We start from the raw sequence: 25,574 nt of genomic DNA on the forward strand, positions 1-25,574 counted from the left end.
ACCTTAAATTAGAGTGAATAAATGAAGACTCGGCACATCACTTCTGAAAGATTGCCGACCCCTGTACTAAAGCGTCAAAGTAGCAAGATCACAAGTCCCTTCCAATGGGACTGGTGTTCTTAAGTCCCTTGGGCACTTCTGAAAAATATTTATTTCTTTCTATTACTGTAGCACGTAGGAGTCCTAGTTATGCCCATCCTGAGTCTCACTTATCATTAATGGAACTTAAGAGCTTTTGAAAATTTTACCTTAGGTCTGTATCCTAAGAATAGCTTATGCAAGCATCTTTAGAAAAAAATAATAATTATCCTGTGAATTTAAAACTTCTCTTAGAGTAGTAAGTAATGTAGAGCTGAACAACAAGAGATATCAATTTCCATTTCAATGGATATTTTTTCTGGGAAAACCACCTTAGAACTAACAATGAAGTTTTGTCAGCAGATCCAGGAATCCAGTTCTTATATGAAATTCAACCCTTTAGTCAACAGGTGCTTGGGCCAAATTAATTCCAGGCTCTATTTTAGTAGTTTCCTCTTTGCTCTAAGAATTAGTATGAGAATTTAACTTAAAGGAAACAAAAACGAACAAAAATGCAGAAAAGTAAATAATTTATGTATACTTCGGATTTGATTGCACGTTACTTAGATAGTAAGCTTTTGGTGCAGGGACCGTCTTTTTGTTCTGTGTTTGTACAGGACCTGACACAATGGGACTCCTAAGTATTCAGTAATACAAATAATAAATTGGAGCAAGGATATCTTCCTTTGTACCTAAATTTGGTTGCACATTCTGGTCTCGTTGGTGTCCATCTTCCAAATCAGTTTTTCTTCCTGTCAGCTCTTCATTACCATTTGGACTAGCTTCTCTGCTTCCATTGAAACTGCTCATTTCTTTGGAACAAGGAGCAAATGTTACGGGCTTCTTCAACTCTTGTGGTCTATTGGTTGAATCTTCTGACATGTTGGACTGGGAAGAAAATAAGTTAACTGAGCATTCTGACTCTTGGCTTGGAGAAACACATGTATCTCTCGAGAGGACTCCAGGCGTTTTCTGTACAGCTTTATCATTGCCACTGCTATGGTTCAGCAACGCTAGAATCTCCGCCGGGGATGAAGACCCTACCGTAGATATGATCTGTTCTGTAGGCTGCAATGGTGTGCTTGCTGATTTGCCAAATATTAATGCCTGAAAGCATGGTAGTTCTTCATCTTCACTAGAATCCTCCTCGGAGGACTGCAATTTCCCGGCCGGTCTTCTGGGTTCCCGAACAAAGTTTTGAGACCTAGACTTAGAACTACTGCTGCCACTGTCCAGTTCTCTTAACGAGGCATTCTGACCATTTTTAACAAATACAGCAGAAATTTCTTTCCTATCAATTTCACAAATGCTTATGTTCGCTTTAACGTCACCAGCAGAGCATAATAAGCCATCAGGGGTCTCAGACAGCAATGGAAAACCACTAGTATCTTCAGTGGATTGTTCCAGAGTCTCCTCTGAAATTAAGCACTCAGGCACACCTACGCTGGCAATTTGGGATACTTGTTCTTCATCACTCTTTACTTGTTTGCATTCCCCTTCATAACTATTCTTTTCAATTACTTTGCTGCTAAATTCAGCAGGGCTTTGTTGACAAACTACAGGATATACCAGCACTGGTTTGGGCTGTAAATTTAATACTGGCCCTTTGTTTTCAGCTTCTTCAGCTTTTACTCCTTGATTGCTTCCTGTTTCATTAACTGTGCTTAAATCAGTTATTTGGAAAATTCGCTCTTCTATATTACTCCGGTCACCTAGGCTTCCATTACTTTTGTTTAGGTTCTCACTTAATTGACTTTCTATCACCATTTCAGATGAAATTCTCTTTTCCTTTGGTTGTCTTCGTTTTTGCAGTCTGCCCCTACTCTTAATCTTGGCTGTGGCTGCTCTTGGTGGGGAGAATAACTGCACTTGATCTGGAATTTGTGAAACAGTCTTGCCATCGTCACTAACATGTCCATAGTCGGTGTCCCTGGAAAAGTGAGTTCCTGGACTATGCCCAGAAATACCTTTAGCAGATTCACACGTTTTAGGTTCTTCTCTCTCGCAAACCTCATCCAGGCCCACTGTTTTTTTAACATATGGAGGTTCATTTTTTAAGTCTCTATTTTTATGCCTATATTCTACACAGGTAGCACCTGATTTCCTTAGCGTTTCAGAAGCAGTGCTTTCTGTCACTGATTCCTTCACTGGACTAGGATGAAGGGTAAATGACAGTCTTTTTGAATGTCTGAACATATTTCGGAGGTACTGTGTGTCTAGCTCACTGTCTTCAGTTTCTGTGTTCAACTCTGAAATGATTTTAGCTTCATGCGACTTTGGGTTTCTGAACCTTTCCAAGTCATTTTCTGTGCAATGTCTATTGGTCTTGGGTGAACACGCACACAACTCTTTCTTTTTAGGCTCGATGGCAGCACACTGATTATTCTCAGACAAATTCTGCACTGGGCAGGCAGCTTGATCCACATTTGTGGAATGAGGCTGCAGGAGTGAATGGCTGCCTTGATTTTCGCTAACTTGAGAATCTGTATCAGGCACAACAGAACAAGCATTTAAATCCTCCACTGACATTTCGACATACAAGAGGCCCTTTCCAGTTTGCATACCGTCAGAACAATTTTCAGGATCAGGGCGTGTTTTATCTGCTTGCAAGTCATTGCCCCTCAGATCAGTGTCTGACAGAGGTATGGTATGGTTCGGTACATCCTGCTGCTCATCAGGGCCTTTGCATTCAGGGACATGGACCAATACATTCCTCTGTAATCCAGAGGAGGAATCTTTGCTTTCACTGGCATGCTTTCTCGCTCCCTCATTTGGCTCACTTCTTCTCCTGGTTTCTTTTGTCATTTTTTCAGTCAGTAACTGAAGCCTCCTGCTGCGTCTGACTCGTTTCTTTTCTGAATCAACTTTTCTTGGCTCTTCACTGCTTGGGTAGCTATCAATCTGCAGCTCAGTCTGATCAGGGCAACTTGCGTTTCTATCCACTACCAGCTGCAGAGCACACACGGGCCTACTTGAATGTCTGCTTCTTTTTGTCTGTGAGCTTCTCATTTTTTTAGTACTCTTTCGGTCACAGGTATTCTGTGCTGGCTTTCTATCAGTGCTGTTGCAAGCTACTTTCTCAGTATCATTTTTCAATATGGATTTCCCCTCTCGGAGAGGAAGTTCTGCTGATATATTGTCCCCATTTTTCACACCCATGGGACTCCCATTAACAACAGTGGAACCTTCACCACCTTTTTTCCTTTCAGTATTTCTACTAACAAGGCACTGATTAACACCCTCAGAGTGCTTCTTTAGATCCTTTTCGTCTCTCTTCTTGATGAAGTCCACAGGCTGCAGATCAGAGGCAGTCTTTCTTTTCCGTTTTAATTTACTTGTTCCAGAATTATTTGAGGGTTTCACCTCAGTAGTAACATCTTCCACTTTTGGACTCCGTGGCATCTCTCTCGTGTGGACTAGGGGGGTTGACTTCCTCTCTCTTTTATAAGTTTTCCCAAATATTTTATCTTCAATGTTATGCACAATTGATTTTGACAAACTCCTGTCATTTTCACATCCCACCACAACTTCCGTGCGGTTTACCATCAGGTCAGTCTTCTCTGAAATACAGGACTCTCTATCTGATAAATATGAATCTGCATCTTCTGTGTCAGCTGCCCCAGCAGGAGCATCCTGGGAGGAACCAGAAGAGAGCATCTCATTGCTTTTAGAAAACCACTCGTTGACTTTTTGAATGCTTCTCTTCAGTCTTTTCCCGGAAACTTGACTCAAAGGATTGCCGTGAAGAGTCTTGAGCTGCAACAGACTCTCCGAAGCAGGCTCCCTTTCATGCAGGGAGTTACTCTCAGGTTGACATGTTTCTACAGCTTCTGTATGCTGGACACCATTACCGGTCTTCTTGCTTTTATCTAATTGGTTTTCTGAGCTGTGTGCTAAGCCAGACTCTTTGTTTTTACTACTGAATCGAGTTTCCCCAACATCCATTTCTTCTGCACTGTGGAATAAACTTGTGTCCTCATTCAGTAAAGAGCTGGAGTTGGCTGTTCTGTCACACTGCTCTGCCTGTGAGTTTGAAGCAGAAATGCCCTGGCTCTCCTTTAAATGACCGTCAGCCACATTCACTTGAGCAGCCTCTAAGTCTCCGATGCCATTCCCAGTGCCTTTGCTGTCTTCCTCTGAGACACCACATTCACCTGAAAATACATAAGACTTACAAGCTGTTAAGCACCTCAGGGTTTGCATACACAGGAATAATGAAGTGCTTAACTGCTAATATTTTGTTTGCAAATACGCTGAATTTTAATTTTATTCATAAAAACTAGTTATAGCTTAAAAAAACCTACCTACATGCACACTCAGGTACAACTATCATACTCACTAGCTATCTTTTGTTTAATTATTCCAGACCTAGCTCATCTCTCATTTTTCCAGGATACTTAATTTCAGAGTTTTTGTTACTCCCTCTACACTGTCCTATTCCCTAATCTTCAAAGGCTAATTAACACCAAGTCATTCATTTTTCTGCATTTTTAGGTGGGCACGTTATTCCATTTAAACTACAATGAGTCTTTCCAATCCTTCAAAACATGTTTAGAAATATAATTATGACAACCAGTATGAGTAAGTTACAAAAGCAGTCTTTGTTTGAATACCTGGAACTAACAGAAAGTTCACCAGCAAAAGAAAGGCAGAACTGCTTGTGAGTAGTTTGATTATACAGGCATGAAAGAGCCTCACTAACCCCTGAAAATCCTGAAATTTCTCTGGATTGAATCAAGTTCAAGGTCTCTGTCCTTATCTTCAAGGTGCTGTTTGGCCTGAGCACAGGACACCTAAAACATGACTAAAGCTCCAGGAGGAGGATTCTGGTCGACTACTCTGCTGCCCTGGTAAAATTCAACTTTTCCCATACGGGTAATGCTCATCTGTGCAGGAGGCAGAGGCTTCTCGAAGACTGTGGAATGAACTCCCACCGGAACTAAGGACCATCACAAACCTCACCACTTTCCACTCCAAGTGCAAGACGCACTTTTTCAACTTGTCTTCTTTAATTTAAAAACAAAAACAAAACCCTACCAATATAGTTCACTGCACACACTAGTCTCCATATGGGGAAGAGGATGGGAGAAACACTGAACCCATGTGACATATATTCACCATGATGCTTAATGCACTATCGGAAGGTACTCAGATACTACTGTGATGAGGGTGATATAGGAACCCATGCAGAGAAGAATTTGTTTTCACCTTAAAAAAGTTCATTTTTCTGTTTCCATGCATACAGACAGTTAAATATCTGCTAATAAGTCTGATACAGACAACCAAATGCCTAGCATTTTTGTGTGTCTAACCTGTAAACAGCTAGCCTCGTAACTACACACACTCTAGCCAAAGTCATCAACAACAATGAATTCAGTACAGTACTGAGAGTGCACATTACCTAAACATGGAAATGAAAGTTTTAATTTATAGGAAGCCAAAATTAACACTCTAATTTCAAACTTCCTTCCTGTCCATATGTACTACCTGGCACAAAAATATCACACATACCTAAGATATCTGACGAGAGTATTTCTCCTGCATCTGACTTGATAGGCCACATGTTGTATGGACTTTCACTTTCCTTCTCAGCATACTTTAGTTCTTCCTCACACTCTCCTTTTTGAGGTGGAGTCTGAAATCCTTTGTCTCCCATTCTGTTCGGAAGGATTGTGAAAAAGAAAATCCATGTAGTCACAAGTGCAATAATGCTTTGACATAATCAGAAAATACTATTTTATACCCAACAGCAAACAAAGATTATTTACCAGATAATAATAATTATTATTTCTGCTCCTCTGAAGACATCGTATTGCAGGATTCATTCTCATCCAACCCAGCTCCCCTCAGAGTAGGGGTAACTGTTTCTGAAGTCTTTTCCCCCCCTTGCACCTGATTTTTCACTGTCTCATAAAGATAGATAGATAGAGAGAAAACGAACGGTTGTGGTTATGATTATGCTGTTCCAAATCCTTTGGAAAATACAGTACCTGATGTTTGCACCGTGGAAAAGAATGATCTGAACCTTCATAAATGAATCATCAGAATAGAAACCTAGAACATGAGGACTGTGCACGAAGGGAAGCTTGCCATTGTGACCAAAGAATTGAAAAGATGTAAGATAGAAATATGTGAAATCTCAGAGCTGCAATGGAATAGCAGGGGCCATTTCACGATGATGGATGGGTATGCCATGTACTATGCAGGCTCTGTGAAAGTGAGAAAAAGTGGTTACATTTATCTTATCCAAGGAGACATCCAAGCACGTATTTGGACATAATCTAGTCAGCAACAGAATAATCAGAATTTGTCTTTGAGATAAACCAGTTAACATTGATCATATAGGTTTATGTTCCTACGACAGCAGCTGATGACAATGCAGCTGATGAGTTATATGAATGGTTTGAAAAGACACCCATTGAAACACCAAGTAAAGACATCACCCTTGTAACTGGAGACCTGAATGAGAAAGTTGGAGCTGTAAGCTCTCAAAGAAGTAATGGGAAACAATGATCTGGGTTTACAAAATGAGAGAGGAAGGTGTTTAGTTGCATTCTGCTGTTTAATTATCTAGGTCACTACAGTCATCGTCTTCACCCAACATCTAGACGTTTATAGACATGGAGGTCACCTGACAGTGTGACAAAGATCCAGATCACCCATGTAATGATACAAGGACATTGGAGATCAAGCATCCAATGGACGAAGATTTTCTTGACTGCAGATCGTGAGTCAGACCATCAACTGTTTGCCTCAAACATAAAATTAAAACTTAGGATAACATAACATGTTTGGCAGGTCCACTACATCTGGACCTGCCCAAAATCAACGAAAACTACATGATTTCTGTAAAGAATGCATCTGAGTCGTTATCACAGGTGAAAGAGGAGAACAACTTGAATAAACTCTGGGATAAAATGAAAAACGATCATGCTCAAAGCCCCCAAACCACACATTCTGAAAAGCCAGCATCAGATGGCACTACAGTTAATGGAGGTGTTTGAGCTGGCAAAAAACACAATGCAGAGTGAAAGAGAGGCATGGAGACTGAAGAATGCAGGAGAAAATACAAGGAATTGAGCAGATGGATTCAAAGGCAGACTAGAGGAGACTGCCAGATGCTGCGACTGGAGGACAGGAGTTATAGCACTCGATAATTGCCCTGTTCTTTTTGTTCTCCTTGAAATATCCGTCATTGGTCACTGTCGGAAGATAGGACACTGGGCTAGATGAACCATTGGTCTGACCCAGTATGGTCACTCTTATGTTCTTATGACAAGAATAAACACAATAGGGCAAAATGCAAGGAACTTGAGAATTATAAAGGCAGTAATATTACAAAAGCTATTCTCCCAGCGGTCAGTCCCCTTACTAAAAAGTTTTCCCCACGACCAACCATAATAAAAGATTATGATGACAGAGTTCTTACTGAAGATGATGATATCAAATGCAAGGGGAGCGATTACCGTGCCAATCTATATGCTTCATCAGAACCACTTACTATACATGACAGCAGAGAAGAGAATACAGAGCTGAAGCCATAAATCCTGAGAGGAAGCGGGGTGTTATATTATGAAAATTAAGCCTAGGAAAGCACTATGGGTGGATAACATACCAGCAGAATTGCTAAATGCAATTGGTGTCCACAATATTCACCTCATGTGGAAAATCTGCAATGATGTATGGATGACTAAAAACTGGCTGGACAACTGGACAAAGGGAATCTTTCTGCCCTTGCCAAAGAACAGGGATATAACAGAATGCAGTAACTATTGTACCATCTCCCTGATATCGCACATGAGCAAAGTGCTTCTCTACATAATTCAGGATACCATGAAGTACGATAGGAGCAGAACTACCAGCACAACTATGTGATTTCAGAGAGGAATGAGACACAGGGGATCAAATTCGCAAATATCTATATCACTGAAAAACCCAAGGAGTATAAACACCCATTGATCACGTGATGCCATCTGACACAACCATCACTGAGGCAGACACGGAGACTCCAAAGCATCTAATTAAACTTATTGCAAGTCTCTTCTGTTAACAACAGGCCACGGTGTGAAAAGCAGCGATTGGTTTTCCATTGAGCAGGGTGTGAGACCAGGGTGCATTTTCCCCTCAAGTCTTTTCCACGTGTTCACAAAATTTATTACAATTCAAGCTCTAGAAAGTTTTGAAAAAGTGGAAGGAGCTGAGCTTCCATTGGTGGACACGTCTTAACTGACCTCAGATATGCTGATGATATGACACTTTTTGCTGCAACCACGGACACAATGCAATGAATAATGAAGCCTGTAAAAACATGTAATCGGGAATATGGACTATTCCTGAATGTGGCAAAAATGAAATGCATATATGTTGCCATGATCAGTAACATGATACAAGCAGACATTACGATTAATGGTCAAGCTGTAGAGGCAGTAGATGAATTTAATTATCTGGGATCATATACATCCAACCAAGGAGGCTACTCTGAAGAAACTGGAAGACTAGGAATGGCTTCCCTTTTGAAAGTGTGGAAAAACCATGGTATCTGGAAATGTATGAAGGTTGAATTGGTGAAAAGCGTAATATTTTCCATAGTGACTTATGGATGTGAATCCTGGGACACTAATGTTAGCTGTCAAGGGAGTGCAGAATGTGGCTAGAAACTAGATTTAATTGTAAACATGTCGTCTTCAGACACATTTTGTGAATAATGTTTACCACAGCATTGTCATCTATTTGGAAAAGTCCATCAAAGGTGCCTAGCACCGCTAAAGACTGTAGGTCCCTCTTGACAGCACTGCAGCACATCTGATTCTCTAAGACCCAACAGGGAGGAGTTAAATGAGCTAAACTAGAAAATACCAACCACATTCCAAGTATTGTTCTCTTTTACTTACCCACCACCACCTGCTTTTTTAAAAAGAAGATCTTCAGAAGAATCAGATCCTGGAAAAAAAACAAATCAGCTGTTAGCACTCTGGCTGAAAAGATTCCAAAAGCAAACCAGGATTTGTCATTGTTTCAATGCGCTGTATTCACATAAGCACTTATACCCTGGTGTTTTTCCACAGTTAAGTTCTTTCAGCTTGTACTATGTGAACTCCATCTTGATCATGCCAGCAATTTATACTGGATGTAATTTCTCTGTGCAGATACATTGTTGCCCCCAGCACAAAACAATGTACTAAAGCTTTTTATACGGAGCCAGCTAGTGAAAGAAAAGTTCTGATTTGAGTTTCTAATTTTTTACCCAATACAGAAGGCACTGGCTAGTGTCTAAAGCAGGAGACTGGAAGTCGGGAGCTCTGGCTATATTCGAATCCCAGCTCAGGCTTCTGTGGCTCAGTTTATCTCCTTTTTATAAGTGGAGAATTCCGCACTCCCAAGGATGGTGCAAGTCTAAATTAATTAGGAACACAGGAACTGTCATATGGAATCAGACCTGAAGTCCACCTAGTCCAGTATCTTGTTTCTGACAGTGGACAGCGCCAGCTGCTTTAGAGGAAGGTGTCAAAACCCCCACAGTAGGCAGATGTGGGATAGTCTGTCCCGAACATTAGGTCTCATCCTGATCTCTAGCAGTTAGAGATTGGCCTAAACCTTGAAGCACAAGGTTTAATTACCATCATTATTTTTAACAAGTCTGGATATTCTTTATATACATATAACTATCTAATCCTTTTTGAATCTTGTTAAGTTCTTGGCCTCACAGACTGCCTGTGGTAGTGAGTTTCATATTTTAATTATACATTGTTTGAAAAAGTATTTAATCACTTTTAAATTTCCCACCCAATACAATTATAATGTCCCCTTGGTTCTTGTGTATGAAACAGAGATAACTGCTTGTAAAACACTTTGCGAAGCACAGGAAGAAGGTGCTATACAAGCATTATTACGCTTTAGATTAGTACATTTACACACAGGGGTTCTTACCAAATTCGATGTACACTGCTTTACCAGATTCACATTTCTGCCTTTTGTTTCTGAGGGAACTCCTCCTGACCATATTGTCTGCAACCTGGGCACCAGCATTAGCTTCCTGCCAATAAAAGAGTACAGAGGAAGTGGTTACTGCAAAAAACAAAAGTAAGCCCGTCAGGCTGAATTATATAATCTGAAGGCCGGTCAGATGTGTTATGGAGCACAAGGGTGAATGTTTGTATCTGGAGACTCTGTACAGAACTTTAAACATGTGCAGTTCGTGAGAGTGGCTTTAACTGATTTGAGAGGTATTCTGCAATTAATATACATGCTTCTGGTGTAAAAGCAGAAATGTAATTTTTAGTCATTTAACATTTCAAAGCATTTCTGTTACAGTTCTGCCACATTTAGCATATTCAATATCTGACAGATCAGACAAGTGTCCTAATGGGTCCTGGGAACGAGCTTAGGCTCAAAAAAAAAATTACCACCCATTTGGGAAATATCTTTTTGATTATAAATAGCCAAGAATATTTTCTTCAAATTCACCACTTTACTACCAAAAATTAAACAGTGGCCAGTGTTTAGGTAGACTGTCAACTAAACAACTTTTTTTTAAAGCTCTGCTGCAAAAATCAGTTCTTCCCCCAACATCACCAGTTGCACAGGAGTAGAAAAAACATCTAACAGAAGCTCATGCTACTTTCAGCTCTCACAGGAGATACACTGAAGCAAGTGGAAAGGCCACATTTGAAAAATTTTTATTTTTCAAGGTTATTACAGGCTATTAGAATGTCAAGTAATTTTCTTTTATAATTTTTTTTTTTTTAAAGTCTGCAATGTCCTTTTAATAGTTATTCAATTAGGATTCGCCTTTATACATTAGTAGAAAAAAACCTCATAGCAGTAATTTCAGCAATAATTAATATATTACAACCTTGCATAATAAAAAGTAATGAAGCCCTTTTATTCAACCAACACCTTTAAGGAGAGTTATTTCAGTCAAATAGTCATTTAAAAACCAACACAATAAGGATTTTGGCTCATTTAAATTAATTCAGAGTTGCATTCCTAAATCACTAGCCATCAGATGATATTCCAGATGCAAGAGAGATTAAAAATAAACAGAAGAGAAAAATTACCAAGGTAGGATTTTCTTGTTCTTGAATTCTTTTTTGTCTGTTTCTGTAGCCCTTACTTTGAATAATGGAACCTTCCTTCCACAGGAGCTCAGTAGAATTGGTTTCTAGAGGTTTTTTAGAAAAATCCTGACTGTTTAAAACTGAGAAACGATAGAAGAAAAATATTAGGAAACAAACTTTCTTCCACCATAACCATTAAATAACCATGAACTGGACACTAATACATCATTTGCAACAGTAACAGAAGTCCTGTACAGACGCTCCCCGGGTTGCGCAAACGCGACTTACGGAAAAACTTCCGTAAGCACCTTTTTTTTTTTTGGCGTGTAATTGTCAAAGGTACATTCCCGACTTACGCAAGGCGTTCTGGAACGGAACACCTTGCTTAAGTCGGGGAGCTTCAAGATACAATTGTATCTTGTACATAATGCTCCAAGCCCCAGAAAATAAAGTTATTGATTTTAAGACTAGCAGTGAATAAATTACTAGCATTAATTTTACACTACAGAACTATCCCTAATCTAGATTCATGAGAAATTCCTTACAAACTAATTTACTAAAGCCCCAATCTTAAAAACAGATCGCCCAGGCAAATCGGTATGACCACATGGATCCGCTTCAGGATCAGGGCCTAAAACTAGTAATTTTCAAGTGATGCAAAACAATTAAAAAACCTAAGAGGAACTGTCCAACTCCATATATCAAAACACCTTCCCATAAAAAAAGCCCTATCCCAAAATATGAACAAAAATATACATCTAAAAGTCTACCCCAGTTCCAGTGTGCTAGAAAGGATCGTTTCATATCAGAATAACATGACAGAGAGAGAGTACATTTAAATGTAATTAGTGCAGTGATTCACAGTTCAGTCTCATTAGGCTAAAAATTCATTATATCACAGTTTAGTTCAAAAAAATAAATAGAAGCAAGCAAAGACACAGTAAGAGGAGTTGGGGGCAGCGGAAAGAGAGGAAGCAGGATAAGACTTTTGATATGGTTATAGAATTAAAATTAGCTAACAAGTTCAAACATTTCTCAGACGAACACTGAAAATATGGTCTGATACCGTAGTTATTCCACACACAGAACAGTCCTCGAAGTCCTGGGGTGGGATTTTCAGAAGTGCCTGGGTGAGTTTCTTTACAACTTACGGCCCTAAATAACTAAGCACTTCTGAAAAACCCACCCTATGGAGTTTTACACAGTGACTATGGCATTGGACGTATAATTTGACACAAAAGCCCAAAAGTTTACCATGAGTGCAGACCCTTGGAGACAAGCAATACCTACACTTGATTCCAGTGTCACGTTCAAAAGCATGGATAGTTTCCAGTAGCCCTTCAATTAGCTGCTTAAATCTTGGATTTTCCTGAAGACTTCTGAAACAAAAACAACAGCTGTGTGTCAAAGAGGAAGACATGGGTAAGTTACCAGTAGTTCCCTGGAAATCTGAGCTAAGTAAGGAGGGGGACGCAACCGGGTATGTGGAAAATGAGGCAGTGCTAAGAACTGTTTCCGAGGAGCAGAGGCTCAATTCCCCAAGATGCTATAGCCGGTATTACTGCAATTAAAGCATTATTCACTTCAGAATAAACCAAGAGGTGGTACACATTATCCTTACAATTTTATACTTAATTATTCTAATGCAGCTTTAGCATAGAAACTGCCTGTTATGGTTAAACAATGGTGAAATCCGAGATATTTTACAGCACAAACATTTCCTAAGAGTAGATTCTGAACCATACAGCTGTTTTGGAGATGGTCACAGAAAACGCTAAGAGACAATTCTTCCTATTTTTCTACTCTTTCAATTTTTTGTTCCTTATTGGCGAAGACATTTGCACAAAACAGGATCTTCTGTTTTAAAGTTCCATCTGCTCTCTCTCTATCCAACGCCATGGTCCCCAGAATACATTACCTTTTGGTAACCTCAGTCTTACACAGTGGACACTGAGCTGGGCCTTTTTTCTTTTTGCTGAGAAGTTTAAACATACAGAATCTATTAAAAGAAAGAGGAAAAATCATGCTGGTAATATATTTTAACAGAAGAAATTGTTTTTTCTAAAAAGCTGCAGCCATTTTGATAGGTTTCACTTTGCTAGGATAACCTCATATCTGTACAAATCTGTCATTGTCAAGCTGAGTACCTACATTATTACTACAGAGTTTAAACCAAATTGAGCAAATTGCTTCTGAAATGGTCTCTGAAGCTGCAGCTACTTCTCAGCTGGAATGGATTTTCTGCTCTTGAAATAGCTAATCATTAATTTATTAAGTAGTCTACTCCATTAGCATTGCTGGGAGAGAGTATGCTCAGAGAGCACTATGTGCTGAAGAAGTTTGGAGGCCTACCTGCAGAATATATGGTCACATTTTGTTGAGACTGGTTCTTTTATCAACTCCAAACTGAAAGAGGGAAAAAAAAATATTTACTGTTATACATTTGAAAAGACAATACAACAAAAATAAAGAAAGAAAGGCAAAAACTTCATTGAACTAGAAAAAAAATACATAATCTTTGCCAAGAAAAGCAGAATATTCAACAAAAAGAATGAGGAGTACTTGTGGCACCTTGGAGACTAACAAATGTATTTGAGCATAAGCTTTCGTGGGCTAAAACCCAGTTCATCGGCTGCATGCAGTAGAAAATACAGTAGGAATATATATACATATACATATATACACACACACACACACACACACAGGACATGAAAAAATGGGTGTTGCCATACTAACTATAACAAGAGTAATCAGTTAAGGTGGGCTATATTATATTCAACATAATTTTTGTTTGGGCACCAGGCAAGGTGGCTGACTTTTCCAGTTGTGCAGCCTATTGCACAGAATTAGTTTTTCTAAAGCCATTTCTTTCTTCCTTCCTCTCTACCGAAAAGAGATGCTTTCTGGAGATGCCAGTTCAGTATGACAAGGGACAAGTTGTTTTGCAGCTACAAAAGATGTCCTCTTCCACTCTGACCCCTGGTGGAAACACTGGGAATACAAGCCTTCCCTATACCAATTCTATTCTACTCAGGTTGTTATGTGACCCTCATCAGTGCAATAGGATCATTTTCCAGAAGTGCATTAAGTGATACGATTAGTATCTGTCACGTGCGATTCTCTTTTTCTGTTTTTCTCCCAGTGAGAAGCTGTGTGTGGGGAGTGGTTTATTCTATTTTTAAACATTTATTTATATCAATTTAATATATGTACATTGTGCTGTGTTTACATTAGCAAAAGCAAGGTCAAAGATGTGAACCTTGCATTTAGAGCAGAAGGGGGAGATGGCTGTGGTAGTTCTTAGTCCCTGTGGGAGTCTGTTCCAGTCTTGGATAGACCCCCCTGTGAAAGTTCTGTCTCCTGCACAAATGACCTTTATCTTTGCTGGGGATCGTTCCATTGAACCAGAGAAGTAGCGCTTTCATCTGCAGTCCTCGTCCAAGAGTTTTGGGGATCTTTTAAATATCCTGGACTCAAACCATTTAGTGTCTTGAAGATAAGGACTGAGTCCTTGAATTGACATAGTAGTACACCTCTACCCCGATATAACGCTGTCCTCGGGAGCCAAAAAAATCTTACCATGTTATAGGTGAAACCGCGTTATATCGAACTTGCTTTGATCTGCCGGAGTGCGCAGCCCCGCCCAACTGGAGCGCTGCTTTACCGCGTTATATCCAAATTCATGTTATATCGGGGTAGAGGTGTATATGGTGAGCCCCTGAAGAGAGCAGAAGACAAATTTGATGTGTTTGCAGTAGCTCATGTTGCTGGGGAGATGGGTTGCCACATTCCATACTGGTTGTAGTTTCCAGAGGGCCAACAGCTTCATTCCCAATTAGACAGCATTCCTCTAGCCTGTTAAGATGGGACCCAATCTCCTAGTACATGTGACTTGCAGATGCTACTTAGAAGCACCCCTAAACTGTGCACTGAATAGTACAGTTGTGCAACGTTAATTAATAGAGACTGCACCATGCTGGAAACTCCTCAAAATGTGCACTATGATTATGATGGTTCTCATGTCTTGGCTAGATTAACTTAAAGCTCTGAAGCAGACAGACAATTCCTGCTTGAATACAACCCTACTGCTTTTTGAGATACAGCACATAGAGCAGAAATCAATGTTACTGGGAAGCAAGTTCTAGCTAGGGTACCACATGCTCATCTAATATCACAGAACTGGAATAATTACATTCCAGCACAGTATTTATAACCCAAACCAGGCAGACATCCTGCAAACAAACTCAGCACACAGGAAAATTTCAACACAAAATCAATAAAAAAAACAAACAGGATTGAAACCGTTCTTGTAGTTTGTCTTACAAACACTGACTAACAGGCTAAGAGAGACACTTCCTCCTCTGCCACATGTTTTACTAAAATGGCTCATCGCACTGTGTTCAGCATCTTATTTTTCAGGAGGACATGTTTCATAATAAACATTCACACACCCATCTTTGGATTGGTGAAGGTTCATAAAGACAGGACCAGCCCAATCAGTGAATGATATTACTAAGCCCCCCCGATTTCCATCCAAAAGTCCAATAACACTATGTTTTAATAGGAAGTAAGGACTTCAAAGATCTCCTACCACCAATCCACCTTTTCCCTCCCCCACTCCCACACACAAGCAATCATCACTAGAGGGAAGATACGAAATAAGTTTCTAAGCAGGACAGAGGGAAAGAAGTAAGAACAAAAGAAAGCCAGAAAGGGATTAGAAAAACTATTCCACTGGGGATAGTCCTTTGCCACACTGTGATTTTTAGTATAACAGTTACATTCCATTTCCTTTACCTTTCAAAACCAAGTTATGGCACACCAGGTGGAATCGTACATTTCTTGTGAGCATGGGCAGACAAGGTCAAAACAGTCAAATCTGTTCTAGCCTCGGTACAAAAATAAAACGAATACATGCAGTAGGGAATTACAGTAGCAAAAATCTACCTGGTGCAGAAAGAAACATTCAGTAAATAACTTGGCTTGAGTCATTTTAACTCTTTAGCTGTTCTTAAAACATGTTAGACAGGAATGGCTTCAAAATATTAACTCACTTTTGACCCTGAACCCTTTGTTGTTGTGGTTTTGAGATATACTCCTAATGGATTTACTTGAACAGTTTCCATGCTTTAGCCATCTTAAAATCAGCAAGTACAACCTACCTTCAACATGTGGAAAAATTCCCCTTTATTTAGATAAAATGTCATACATCTAGGCAAGCATGGTGTTAACAGGCCGAGTCATGTTGCGAAACCCTTAAGGGTTTCACAGTTCTTGTATCCACATCAGGAGGACAGATCATTCAGAATCCCAGAATCTCAGAAATTAGCAGCATGTAAGAACAGGCTAAGTATTTTCTGTTCACTGCTACCATTCGTCTTCAACAGCTGCCACAGAAATGGATTTCAGCTCAATGAACCTCAGTGAATAATATAGAGAAGAAAAACATGCTATATAAACTTTGCCAAGTACCACAATGACTCCAATTAAAAGGCCACATCAAAATGACTTCTACTTGGTCAAAGCAAATAAAGCAGTTTCTGCTGCAAAACAGTCTAAATAATAATTGCTAATACCAAAATCTACAGCAATAGTAGCCAAAAAAGCAGCATCAGCATTAACTCTCATTCCTGCATCCTTAATTTTTATGAGTCTCCTAACTTTTAAAATTGATAACTTGCTAGAGTAATAAAGAAAGAACATTACACTTTTATGACTTAGATTCTCATGAAAATGCAAAATAAATGGGCCCAACTTCCACAGTATCCATAGCTTTTTGCTCACTTTATAATTACTACCATGAGAGGTTAGTAAGTGTTGTAAAATCCCAGAAGTATTTTTTAATATTGCCGTCTACTGCTTCTCTAGCAGAGTGGTTCTTAAGTTAGACTATGCATTTTTCCATGGTTTATTATTTAGCAAATATGCTGTTAGCTTTAAGAATCAAATCCATGTTGCCTCTCAGAGTTCTCCCATCAATGAGAGGTGAAAGTTACACTGGACAAAACTCTCCCCTCACACAAGATATTCTACTGTCCCTTAGGGAGCTCCACACACATATGGGAAACAGAACATGGTAGAAAATGTGCACCAGGCAAACCTGAAAGCAAAACCTTGACAACTGTGTTGGATTATATTTTCTCTCCGAGTAATTGTTCACTATTTATTGTCATTATAACAAATCATGCAGTGATTCAGAGATTTACCAAAGAAGCACCAGCATTATTACACCCTAAATGCTCCAGAAGAGGTAGTACAATGACATTTGACTAGTCAAAGAATATAGAGTCTTCTACACTGTGGCTTTACAATGAAAGAGATCACACTATAACATGTCCACTGCAGTTAGGCCAAGTCATTTTCTAGTCACCGGGGCAAAAGCTAGATGTTAAGCTTGTTTAAAAGCTAACTCAGACCTTTCATCCGTGAATTATTTGATATTAAATGCAAAATCTACCACATATATGGTTCTTAGAAATTAAGAGTCTGTCCTAAATTCATCAAGAATTTCTGAATTTCCTAGCTTTAACATCCTGTTTGTTTTAAAGGACTATATACCTTGTGTAGAGATAAGCAGGCTGGATCCAGGCTCTCTCACAAGCAGCACTTGGATCCAGCCAGTTCCAGTTTTTTTCCCCACTACTGAATAGTTAAGGGAGGTTCATGCTTCCTTGCTAAGGAAGGCAGGATTTGTTAGAACACATGTTTGTTACATGTATCCAGGTGCTGTTTTTAACTCTTCAAGCTTAGAGCTGAGCAGATGCAAGTATTTTCTCAATAAGCTCTCTGAGATACAGAAAGCTTGGATCTCACAAAACCCAAATATTCATTTTCCAAATGGCCCCAGCTGTGGCTGTGCGTAGAGTAAGTAGTGTTTGAATACAAGAAAAAAAAAAGTAAACAATTTGTCATAATTCACTGCGATGAGCAAACTGCAGCCCGCGGGACTGTCCTGCCTGGCCCTTGAGCTCCAGCCAGGGAGGCTAGCCCCCGGCCCCTCCTCTGCTGTCTCCCCCGACTCGCAGTCTCAGCTTGCTGTGCCGCCAGCGCTCTGCTGCAAGCTCCTGCCGGGCAGCGCGACCGCGAGAGCTGTTGACCTGCCCCACTGCTCTAGACTGCGCGGCAGCGTGGCTGGTTCCGGCCGGGCAGCACAGCAGCCAGTCCTGGTGTTCTGAGAGGCATGGTAAGGGGGTGGGGAGTAGGGGGGTTAGATAAGGGGCAGAGGGTCCCAGGTGGCAGTCAGGGGACAGGGAGCGGTTGGATAGGCGTGGGAGTCCCGGGGAGCCTGTCAGGGGGCGGGGGTGTGGATAGGGGTAAGGGCAGTCAGGGGACGGGGGGTTTGGATTGGGGGGTCCTGGGGGGGTCCTGGGAGGGGACGGTCAGGAGACAAGGAGCAGGGGGGACTGGATGGGTCGGGGGTTCTGAGGAGGGCAGTCTGAGGGGCCGGAAGTGGGAGGGGCAGATAGGGGGGCAGAGACCAGGCTGTTTGGGGAAGCACAGCCTTCCCTACCCAGCCCTCCATACAGTTTCGGAACCCTGCTGTGGCCCTCAAGCCAAAAAGTTTACCCACCCCGGTGCAGTATGAAGTCCAGATTATTCCCCTGACATACCATATTGGGCACTCCAAGTTCTTCTGCATAGCCAAAAGCACATTTTGCACATCTCCAATGGCAGCCACAGACGAGTCCATTCCTCAATTCCAAACACAATCTACAAAAAATAAATTTATTCTGGCACATAGTATCTTATTCACATTTGCCTGCAATGTGAACATTACTACATTCATATGTACTATGTAGCATGTATTAGGCTCCTCAGAGAATTTGATGGATCCTTGCTCTAAAGAGTTTACAATCGAGAATATAGACTTGACATTACAAGGTGACCACAAACTAGAGGAATAGAGTAGCGTGGGGAAAGTAACAGAAATAAGATCATATGGCGACTCAGCGAACTCATGTACACTTCTTTTTCAAGCTTTCATTTAAAATATGAATTAGTTTATTTCTTTGAGGCTTTGGGGCAGATGCGAGTCTTTAGGAGGGACCTGAATGCAGTGAGGGTGATGCCTTAGCGAATAGGCTTCAGCAGAGTTTTCTAGATACAGAAGGCAGCATAGAAAACAGCAGAGATTTATGTGAGAAATCAAAAGCTGGCATCACTGGTGGACAGAACAGATGAGGACATGAAAGTAGACTATATTAAAGATATAGGGAGGAACTGAATCTCAGTCTTGAAGGCCAGAATTTGACCTTAATATGCAGAGGGTTGGTGAACAAGTGCAGGGCTTTCAGGGTTGTGGGGAAAATGCTGTTATAGCAGCTAACAAGGAAATTATTTTGTCAACTGAATTTTGGACAGGTGAGGTGCACGTCAAGAGGAGGAGGTTGTAATATTCAAAGCAGGAAATGGTTAGGGCGACACAAGTATCTTAGGCTATGCCTACACTGCGCACATTACAGCGGCACAACTGTGCCACTATAGCCATACTGCTGTAAGGTACACAGTGTAGCTGCTCTTTGTCGGCAGGAGAGAGCTCTCCTGCCAACAAAATAAAACCATCCCCAACAAGGGGCGGTAGCTTTGTGGGCGGGAGAGCGTCTCCCACTGACAAAGCGCTGTCCACACCAGCGCTTTTCATCGGTAAACCTTTTGTCGGTCAGGAGTGTGTGTTTTTTTCACACCCTTGACTGACAAAAGTTTTACCGAGGAAAGTGGAGTGTAGACATACCCTTAGTTGTGAGGAGGGCCAATGAGGAGGGCCAATCCTGAGCTCCACTGACTCATGCTTCCAGGATCGGGGCCTTGCACATGAACAGTTTCCAGAACTAATGAAAAGCTAAATAGATTTACATAAAACATTTAATATTTCTTACATTAACTTGCAGAAAACATGAGAAATTATCTGATAATGGTAGTCCCTTTAGCCACTGGCATAAAATCTTTAGAAATGATTCCCTATGTGTACGTAACTGCTCTGCTGCTCACATGAAATGCAAGGAAGTACAAAATGGATCTTCACCTCTGTGTGCCTGTTACCCCTCCCCATTATTTGAGCATCTGGACCATAAGCTCTTCAGAGTAGGTACTGTCTCTTACAATGTGTAAACACTGTGCCTAGCATAATAGGGTCCTCATCTCAGGTGTGGCTTCTGGGCACCACCCTTCTACAAAGTTTTTTTTTAAATGAAATACTACATAGTGAAATACTTTAGAGAGGCCACTGCAAAGATTCTAATGGGAGAAAAACATAATTAATGCTACCTTTATTGCTGTTTGCTGATGATTCCAGTATAGGTCGTCTGTAGCTGAGCAAGTGGCAATGCACATCATACGTCTGCAGAATGAGAAATCTTATACTCTCTTGGCGGACATAGTAGACTTGGAATCTGAAAAACCTATTAGATCACACAAGGAATAAAATCAGCTTTTGGAGTTGTGGGTATCAAGGTAAGAGTACACAAATCAAAACTGATTGAACTCAGTTTAAATCTTACAAGTATGGGCTATTCAAATGATGTGCAGTTGGAGACCAGAAACAAAACATGATATAGTCACAGTGAGCACTCAGCAGCAAAAGCAGGTGGCACTTGCAGAAGCTCGGATTAGTGTTAGCCTGAACGATCAGATCTAGATTTTGAACCAAAAGGACGCTCTGTGCCACCTTATTCAAGGATGGCAGTTTCCAGGTATGAGACTTTTCACTTAAGAGGGATTATTGCATAGACTCAGTTCTGAAGCTCTGACAGGTGGGGGCAGCAATGTCTTAAATTTACACTGAAGCAAAGACAAAAGTAAACACAGAAAAAACCGAGGGAGAATCAACCACACTGAAACCGAGAGAGCAAGAGGCAGACAGCCTAGCCCTGTCCTCACAAACAGAACAGGTGAAAGGAGGAATAGACAGGCAAGCAAACTGCAGAGCCCAAGGGTAATCACAGCAGCCCTTCATTTAAAGAGAATGAGAGTGTTGACACCCCAGAACCACAACAGTGGGGGTCCTCCTCAGACAAACAATAGGCCCAGGCAGCCAAACCAAGAGAGTGTAATGGTTCCCCCAGCCAGAGCTCTCTCCTGCTCCTACTCACTGCACCCCACTCCCCGGGCCCTGTCACGCCATGCCCCTTACGCCCAAATCGTGTCAGCTTAGGGTTTATCCCTACAGATCATGCACCACACATGTCCCCCACCCTAAACCTTGCCAGAATCAAGCCTACCCCTTGCATCAGCTTGGCCCCTAATTCCCCAGAGGTTCTGCCTTGAACACCCCCGCCCCGCCCCTAAACCTTGTTCATTTAGGGCTCTACACCGCCCCACCAGGGCCCTGCCCCACACATGAACCCCCACCCCCAAACCCTGACAGTTTAGGGCCTGCACCCCAAGGCCTGTGCCACCCACAAGCCCCGTCATTTTAGGGCCTACCCCCTCATCCTGCCCCACACATGCACCCCCTCCCCCAAGCCTTCCCAGCTTAGGAACCTATCCCACACCTGAACCCTGCCAATTTAGGGCCTAACCCCCCCCCAGGCCCTGCCCTGCCCCACCTCTACTAGCTTGAGGCCTACCCCACCCATGCACTCCCACCCCCGAGCTAGGCCAGCTTGGGGCCCCCTACCCCACCCCCGAGCTAGGCCTAACCCCTTCCCCCGTCCTGCCCCCCAGGTCCGGCCCCATACATTTCCTCTTCCCTTTCCCCCATCCCAGGCGTTACCCCCCCCATCCCCGCCCTTCCCCGCCGGCCGACACCCGCCCCCTCCCCCTCGCACACTCACTCGCCAAGCGCCTCTCTCGAGCTGAAGCTATTTCGCGCCCTTTCCATCACCTAGGAAACCACCGCACCCAAGTAGCCAATCACACGGCCGAGTTCGCGTCACAAGGGGAGAAGAGTTTCTCCGTATTGGCTCCACTACAGTCACATGACTGATCGCGCACCCGGGCGTGAGGGTCACTTAGGGTAGGAGAACCCCTGATTGGCTGTGCTGCCCCATGTGACCTTTGGGTTTGTTTATTCCGTCACGGGCGGAAAGCGAGCGGCGAGGCCTGGAGTCCCTCACCGAGCGGGGCAATGTTTGGAGCCAGGCCCAGCGTAGGAGGTACGCGCCGGGACTACGACTCCCAGCGTGCCCTGCACAGGCCGGCCCCTCTAGGGCGTGGTGTATGCTGGGAACTGTAGTAGTCAGAGTGAGGCATCCTGGGAGTTGTGGTTCCGGGTGAGGCAGGGAACGTCGGGCGCTGAAACTGACGGCGACGACGCTGTGCATGCCGGGAATTGCCGTCCTCAGGGGGCGTTATGCCGGCAGCGGCAGTTCACCCCGGAAGTGGAGGGTGTTGGGAACCGCTCTGCCCCGGATCCGGCCTCCCGCGCCCCTCTTGTTTATTGTTGTGGTCCCCAGAAACGTGGCTCCACCCCTCGCCGTTGCGACCAATCCAAAGGAGGGAGGCTGTGAGTGGCAGGCGCGCAGACCAATCGGGCGGCAGTAAAGGGTGCGGGCCAGATGAGGTGAATCCGCCATGTTAGGATCCTCTATCACAACAGTGAGGAGCGAGCGGCGCCTGGAGCCTCCCCCTGCCCGGGGTCCCGCGGAACCGCCCCGCTCCCCTGCCGGGACCGGCCTCGGGCGGGTAAGGACCCCCAGCGGGGGTGTGACTTCCCCCGGTGCCCCCGCCCGACGCCGGGGCCGATCCATGAACCCCGAGCCGGCTCCCCCCGTGCTCGGGGCAGGTCACACGCCTCGCTCGGGGCAGGCTCCCGGGCTGGGTGTGCATCTTGAGTGGCAGCGTCCCAGCCCCCCCCCCCCATCCCCCACCGGCCCCAGGGCCCAGCCGGGTCACAGCCCAGCCCCACCGGCCCTGGGGTCCGGCCAGGTCACAGCCCCCTGATTCCCCACTGGCCCTGGGCCTGGCCAGCTCTGCCCCTCTGCCTGGCCTGATCCTCTGCCCCCTAGCTGACTCTGTACCCTCTACCTGGCCCGTTGCTGCTTTCAGCCCCCAGGCATGGACAAGGCACCGCACTCTCGTTCTGGCCACCCTTCGAGCCTGCGTTATGGCCACAGGCAGCAAATCCGCCCCTGGAGTCAGGCACCCACTCTGCCTTGCATGGGTGCTGAGCTCTGGTAGTTGTTATCCCAGAGACCGTTCAGCTCCTGAAAGCTGGGTTCTGGGCATCCAAGTTTGAAAGGAGTGGCCTTGGCTTTAAATCCTATCGAGGAGTTGGGCAGCCCTCTCACAGCTGGCATCAGCTGTAGGGCAGCTTCCTCTGGAGATATGGCCTGGGAGCAGACCCCTGGACCACAAGCGGTCTTGCCTGATGCTCTAAGGTTAGCAGCAATGGGGTTAATGCAGGTTCTGCAAAATCTAGTTATTGTTTCCTGCTTCTCACAAATGTATTGACTAAAAAACAGAGTGCCAGAAAAGCTTGGTTACCTGAAGCACAGAAAAAAGCTGTGTGGAGATTGTCTGAAAGGGCAGTGATGCACTCACTCAGCTGTGTGATCAATCATGAATACATTCTAGCCCCTTCAGGACTGAGGGAAGGAATTGCTGCTAGTCGCCTGACTCTAGGTTGCAATGTAAACAGTTGTTGGAAGAGGTGTAGCAAATTTCCAGTATTGACATGGCGCCAAGACTCCAGTTGAAGTCTCTGTTGGATGGCTAATTTGTGAAGAGAAATACACCTCTACCCCGATATAACGCGACCCAATATAACACAAATTCGGCTATAACGCAGTAAAGCAGTGCTCCAAGGGGGCGGGGCTGCGCGCTCTGGCGGATCAAAGCAGGTTCAATATAACGTGGTTTTACCTATAACACGGTAAGATTTTTTGGCTCCCAGGGTCAGCGTTATATCGGGGTAGAGGTGTAGCTGAAAACTATGTCCTTTGTGTGAGCAAAGGTGTCTTTCTACAGGCAAAGTATTGTTAATTCCTGGACAAACAAAAATGCAGGCATTTCAGTTAAGATCACCTTTGTTGTTTTAACCTCTTTGTTCAAATCGTAAATATTAAGGACTAAATTCTCAATTCCAGTGAAGTCAGTGGAGTTGCATTCCGTTTCCACAGAAGAGACTTTGGCCTGAAATGTCTTAACATATTTTAGGGTAACAGTCTTTCTTTTTCCATAGCCCCACAGCATGGAGCCCCAGGTAAACCTCAGTGTGACTTTTAGAGGTGAGACTCAGAGTTTCCTGGTTTCAGATTCATCAAACACTACCTGGGCTGATGTGGAAGCCATGGTGAGTTTTGTAATTGTGTTCATGGATCCTGTATACTATCCTGTCTCTTTCCAACTTTCATAGAAATCTAGGAATTAAAGAACATTTATTTTTAATATAGGCAATTGTATTTCTTTTGAGAAAAGCAAATTAAAGGGAATGTTAAAATAGATAATTGCCACTGTGAAGAAGTTCTTAAAGTTCCTTTTATTGATGCAGTTAAACACAAGATCCTCTAGACTTCATTAAGCTATTAGCTACGTCTGTGTTACATATTTCTGCTGGCATAGCCATGTTGGTCAGGCATGTGAAGAGAAGTATCTCTGGCTAATGTAGCTGTGCCCATAGAAGCCCCTAGCGTAGATGCAGTTCTATTGGCAAAACTGCACTTTTACTGGTATATCTTGTTTTCTTTAGTGGTGGCAGTATGGTAAAAGTGCAGCTTTGCTGCTATAAACTACGTCCACACTAGGAGCACATGGCTGATACAGTGTAGACATGGCCTTAGTAAACTTAACCTAAAGCTCAAGTTGCCTTGAATACTAATCCAATTTGGTTATGTTATTTCAAAATCATAGAGAAGTTCTTATGTTTGATTAATCTGTGAAAACTTTAAAAATGAAGCTTCTCTCCCTTTCCTTTTCAGCCTTGGGAGTCATAATCATGCTGTCATCTTTTTTTTTTTTTTTTTTTCCTCTTCGTCTCTCTAAACCCCACCAATCTCGCTCCCTTTTACCGTTGATTGTGCTTTCTAAAATTGGTTGCAACAAGCTAGTTTTGGGGTGAAATTATATTTTATTGTGAAAGTTTGAATCTTTCATTTGGCTTATCTGAAAGTAAGAGGTAATGTCTCCATATCCTGTTATTTTCCACAGCACTAACAATTACTAAGGATTCAAATTTAGGCTTTTTCCACCATCAAATGCACTGACTAGTCCTCAACTTCTTAATTCCCTTCCCTACCGAAATAGATATAGGGAAATGACGTATCTTAATGGTTCTCCGCCTTGGCTATGACTGGTTCTCCTGAAACTTGATCTTTGTTCTGAGGTGCAGTGGAATTGCTGACATAAGTGATCAGCTTGTTATGTTAGTGGTTTTTTATGGGCTGGTTTGCCTTTTGGATGCAAGTGTTTGCCTTGCATATAAGCTGTGTGTGTAGACTCATATAGTCACTTGTACCAGTCTGTATATCATATGGTAGGTGACTGGTCGCTGAAAAGTATTAG

General features: G+C 42.7%; 2 protein-coding genes across 6 annotated transcripts in view; one reads left to right on the forward strand and one right to left on the reverse strand.

The window, feature by feature from the left end:
- BRCA1 (BRCA1 DNA repair associated) overlaps window positions 1–22,005 on the reverse strand; it is a 47,982-nt gene extending 25,977 nt beyond the window's left edge. The window contains exons 1-11 of one of the 2 annotated variants that reach the window (XM_034756070.1): window positions 21,908–22,005; window positions 20,400–20,533; window positions 18,746–18,845; window positions 13,488–13,541; window positions 13,054–13,134; window positions 12,426–12,514; window positions 11,136–11,275; window positions 10,006–10,111; window positions 8,970–9,018; window positions 5,590–5,735; window positions 771–4,232 (exon numbers count right to left, since the gene is read on the reverse strand). In XM_034756070.1, the coding sequence (XP_034611961.1) occupies window positions 771–4,232; window positions 5,590–5,735; window positions 8,970–9,018; window positions 10,006–10,111; window positions 11,136–11,275; window positions 12,426–12,514; window positions 13,054–13,134; window positions 13,488–13,541; window positions 18,746–18,825 (4,207 nt within the window). In that variant the 5' untranslated portion in view covers window positions 18,826–18,845; window positions 20,400–20,533; window positions 21,908–22,005. Of the gene's footprint in view, window positions 1–770; window positions 4,233–5,589; window positions 5,736–8,969; window positions 9,019–10,005; window positions 10,112–11,135; window positions 11,276–12,425; window positions 12,515–13,053; window positions 13,135–13,487; window positions 13,542–18,745; window positions 18,846–20,399; window positions 20,534–20,632; window positions 21,275–21,907 lie in introns of those variants that run through there. The other variant, XM_034756071.1, reaches the window with a different exon arrangement.
- A 204-nt stretch (window positions 22,006–22,209) lies between these two features.
- NBR1 (NBR1 autophagy cargo receptor) overlaps window positions 22,210–25,574 on the forward strand; it is a 29,773-nt gene continuing 26,408 nt past the window's right edge. Inside the window, exons 1-2 of one of the 4 annotated variants that reach the window (XM_034755695.1) lie at window positions 22,210–22,228; window positions 24,256–24,366. In XM_034755695.1, coding sequence (XP_034611586.1) covers window positions 24,265–24,366 — 102 coding nt within the window. In that variant the 5' untranslated portion in view covers window positions 22,210–22,228; window positions 24,256–24,264. Of the gene's footprint in view, window positions 22,229–22,386; window positions 22,758–23,205; window positions 23,453–24,255; window positions 24,367–25,574 lie in introns of those variants that run through there. The other 3 variants (XM_034755693.1, XM_034755694.1, XM_034755696.1) reach the window with 3 other exon arrangements.

Source organism: Trachemys scripta, chromosome 23, assembly GCF_013100865.1.
Source record: "Trachemys scripta elegans isolate TJP31775 chromosome 23, CAS_Tse_1.0, whole genome shotgun sequence".
NCBI lineage: Eukaryota > Metazoa > Chordata > Testudines > Emydidae > Trachemys > Trachemys scripta.